This window comes from Octodon degus, unplaced genomic scaffold (assembly GCF_000260255.1).
Source record: "Octodon degus isolate 3935 unplaced genomic scaffold, OctDeg1.0 scaffold00254, whole genome shotgun sequence".
NCBI classification, from domain to species: Eukaryota; Metazoa; Chordata; class Mammalia; order Rodentia; family Octodontidae; genus Octodon; species Octodon degus.
In genome coordinates, this window is record NW_004524830.1 from 2,137,778 (window position 1) to 2,141,273 (window position 3,496).

At 46.8% G+C, this 3,496-nt stretch overlaps 1 protein-coding gene across 6 annotated transcripts in view; it reads right to left on the bottom strand.

Moving 5' to 3' along the window:
* Chchd6 (coiled-coil-helix-coiled-coil-helix domain containing 6) overlaps positions 1-1,833 on the bottom strand; it is a 264,538-nt gene extending 262,705 nt beyond the window's left edge. For all 6 annotated transcript variants that reach the window (XM_023706380.1, XM_023706377.1, XM_023706379.1 and 3 more), the window contains exon 1: positions 1,649-1,833. In XM_023706380.1, coding sequence (XP_023562148.1) covers positions 1,649-1,735 — 87 coding nt within the window. In that variant the 5' untranslated portion in view covers positions 1,736-1,833. The remainder of the gene's footprint in view (positions 1-1,648) is intronic.
* Between the last annotated feature and the right edge of the window lie 1,663 nt (positions 1,834-3,496).

Here is a 3,496-nt window from a genome sequence, read left to right on the forward strand (position 1 = left end):
AACCTTTGAAGTGAGACCTCCTGAAGACTGTTTCTGCACCACCTCTCTAAATAATTCACCTACAACCCAACTCTGTGCATCTGATTCAAACTTGTTCCATTTTTCAGGGTTCATTCACCTAATCTCAGCAATCATTGACAAAGCACCCACTACGCCATAAGTGTAGGAAAGAACTATAGCATGGTAGCTCAACAAACAGCCTTGGAGTTGACCTACTGCTATCCCAGATCTCCACCTGTTTACCTGTGTGACCTTAGATAAATTACTTCACTGGAGCATCTGTTCATTTTAATCCACAAAATGAACCAACAGGATTCCATTTTTCATAAATCTATTGAAAATCACATGAAATACCTGTAAAGCACATAACACAAAACATGGTGGCAACTACACAATGAAATATGAGCTGCTTTTATTATTCTTCTAAATGGTAGGGACAGTCATGAAACATACAAGAACCTCAGCCTGAAGGAGTTTACACTCTAATGGGACAACACAATAGCCAAATACAATTATCAATATAAGTTTCAAATCTGTGACAAGTACCATGAAAATAATAAATGTATGATAGCAGTGATGGAAAACTACTTTCCAACCAGTGTTCAGAAAATAATTCTTGGATGATAAGGGCCAGCGAGATAGCTCAGAGAACTAAGTGCTTGCTTAGGCAAGTGCAGGGGTCAGGGTTAGATCCCTGGCACCAAATGAGGTGCCAGACCCGCCCTCCAGGCACATTGAACAGGCAATGGATTCCAGGCATGGTGGTGCACACCTGTAATCCCAGCACTAGGGAGACTGAAAACAGGAGGATCACGAGTCCAAGCTGCACAGTGACACCCTACACACACATAGACACACAGACACACACACATAAAGAATTCTTAGATAACAAGTAAACTATTCCAAAGACAATGAAAAGCCAGATATAAAGAAAGCACTGGGCTGGAGGTGCAGATAACACTGAGACCAGTACTTGGGGCAAGCTCACATCTCCCAGGAAAAACAAGACCTTAAGACTGGGGGCAGGGTCAAAAAAATCAGCAGGCATCAGGTCAGCCTTGTAAAAGCAAAGTAAATTTCTCATCTTAATGTGATAAGAAGCCACTGGAGAGTTTCAAGCAAGGAAAAGGGTATATTATCTGATCTACAATTCTTAAAAGTGCATCTTCGGCTGCGTTGTGGAGAAGAGATGGTCGGACAGATGTAGAAATGGACAGTCCTCAGGTAAGAGGTTGATGCAGTCGACCAACAGTGGAAGCATCTAGTGTACACATAACCACGCGCGTTCTTGGGCGGTGGGTCAGGATGGGAGGATGAAGAACCACCCAAGAAATGTAAAAAGCCAATCGGAGCGGGCAATGGCCTCAAGTTCCCTCTTGTCCTAGCTGCCTCCCCACCTGTCATGTTTTCCATTCCCCTGAAACCACTGTAATGAAGCTTGTACACCCCAGCCTTCGGTTCGAGTCCCAAAGTAACCTCTTCTTGGACGCGAGACCCATGACCCCTCCTACGGTGAAAGGGCTCCACGAGTGAGGCGCGACAGCGGACACCGCGGGCCGCCCTCAGGGCCCCGCACCACCCCGCAGGCCGCGGCCCCTGCGCCCTCGGGTGCCCTCCATGCCCACGCGGCCCCTGAGGCGGTGCTCACCCGGATGCCCTGCAGCACCCGGACCCGCTCCTCCTCATCCATTCCGAACGACACCCTGCGGCCCTCGCAGCTCTCGGTACTCCCCATTGCAAGAGACAAGCAGACAGGCAGTTAGGCGGGCGGGCAGGCGACCACGCGACCCGGCTCCAGAGCAACCAGGCAGACGCCGCCAGCACCTCCCCGACTCGGGCAGCCGCGGCACAAACAACAAAACCCCGTCCTATTGGTCGGCGCCAGAAGCTTGGCCAATCAGGTTAGAAGAGTTCGCAGTGCCTTGTGGGAGTCGTAGTGCTGGATCCCGGACAAGCTACGGAAAGTGGGGAGGGAGATGGGGGCGTGGCGCTGTGACCCTGCAGTGGGTGTTAGAGGGAGGCAGAGCGCGGGTCTCAGTACCAGGGCTGGAAATGGCTAGGTTCGCTTGCGAAAGACGCCCTTGCGGCAGAGTCCAGAGACAAGTTTGGAGGCCAGGGGACTACGGGGAGGCGGAGGGGTCATCTAGAGGTGAGCTTCAGCAAGCAGGTTGAGCAGCTCTCCAGAGCGCCAGGCAGACACTGACTTCACCCCACGAATACCACGACCAAGACTATGACCTGGAGCCTTCCTGGAGCCATGTGCAAATATCATATTGTCTCCTTAGTGTGAGAACCTGAAAGAGAAAACTGGAATCTGAAGGGTACAGTAGACACTGGGAAAAGGGAATGAATTTATTCAAAAGGAAAGAGTCACTGAGTTGAGGAACACAGGAGAGGGAGTGGGAAAAAAAATAAAATTTATCTATGTATGTAAGCAGGATCATTTGGACAACTGTACTGTGCATTTCTGCTGGTTTATGGGAAGAAGCAGTTAATGCTTTAATTTGTTTCGTCTCCTTTTTTCAATTGTTTGTACTTCTCTTAATAATTTCTCATACATTTCTTTTTCTCTTCCAATTTTACATGCATATGTCTGGTAATATGAATAACTGGTTGGAAAACAACGCTACGTATTACAACAAATACTGTGAAACTCATATTAGTTTGTTAAGTGAAAATCTGTATCACTTGTAATTTTTTCTGTTTTAATTCTAATTTGTACTCTCTTTCAAAAAATTTTAAAAAAGACTATGACCTGCCTTCCTGAGGTGTTCAGTACCATGAAAGAAACAAAGCACAAACAGATAAGTACACCTATTGTGACAAACTCAAAGCTACAACCTATTGCCATGAGAGAAGTTAAAAGCAGGAAGGTTGAGTGGGAGTTAGCCAAAAGATTGGGGACCAGCAAGTGCAAAGGTCCTGAGATAGAAAAGTGAACAAGGGACTATCCTGTGGATGGAAAATAAGGGAAGAGAGAAGCCAGAAGCAGTGAGGTTAGAGAAGCAGGAAGAACACAACATCTTCTTAGATAGGGTCAGAGTTTGGGTTTTATTCTAAATGCCTTGGGAATTCAGTGAATGGTCGTAAGCATTTAGGAGACATTTTCCCAGGAGCATATATAGTACCACGCGTGGAATGCAAGGTACTAAGCATTGTGTTCATGCATCTTGCAAAGGACTGTAGTGTAATGAAGGATGCAAATGACCGCTATTCACAATCACAGCTACCTTGAATTGAAGCCCCTTTTTGTTCTCCCAAGTTGCTGAGTAGCTTTAATTTGCCAAAGTGAGACCCACACTGAATTTACAATCTGGGACTGGGGAACACTGAATTGCCCCATGAAATGGCAAGAAATATTTGAAGCTATTTTGGCCAACTAGGAAGAAAGGTGTGAGAAGTAGGGAGGTAGTGAAAGAAACTAGTGAGATGCTGAGACCGAACAGCTCAGGCTGACTGTGCCAGTGAGCATTCCCCAGGTCAGATGGCCAGAAAA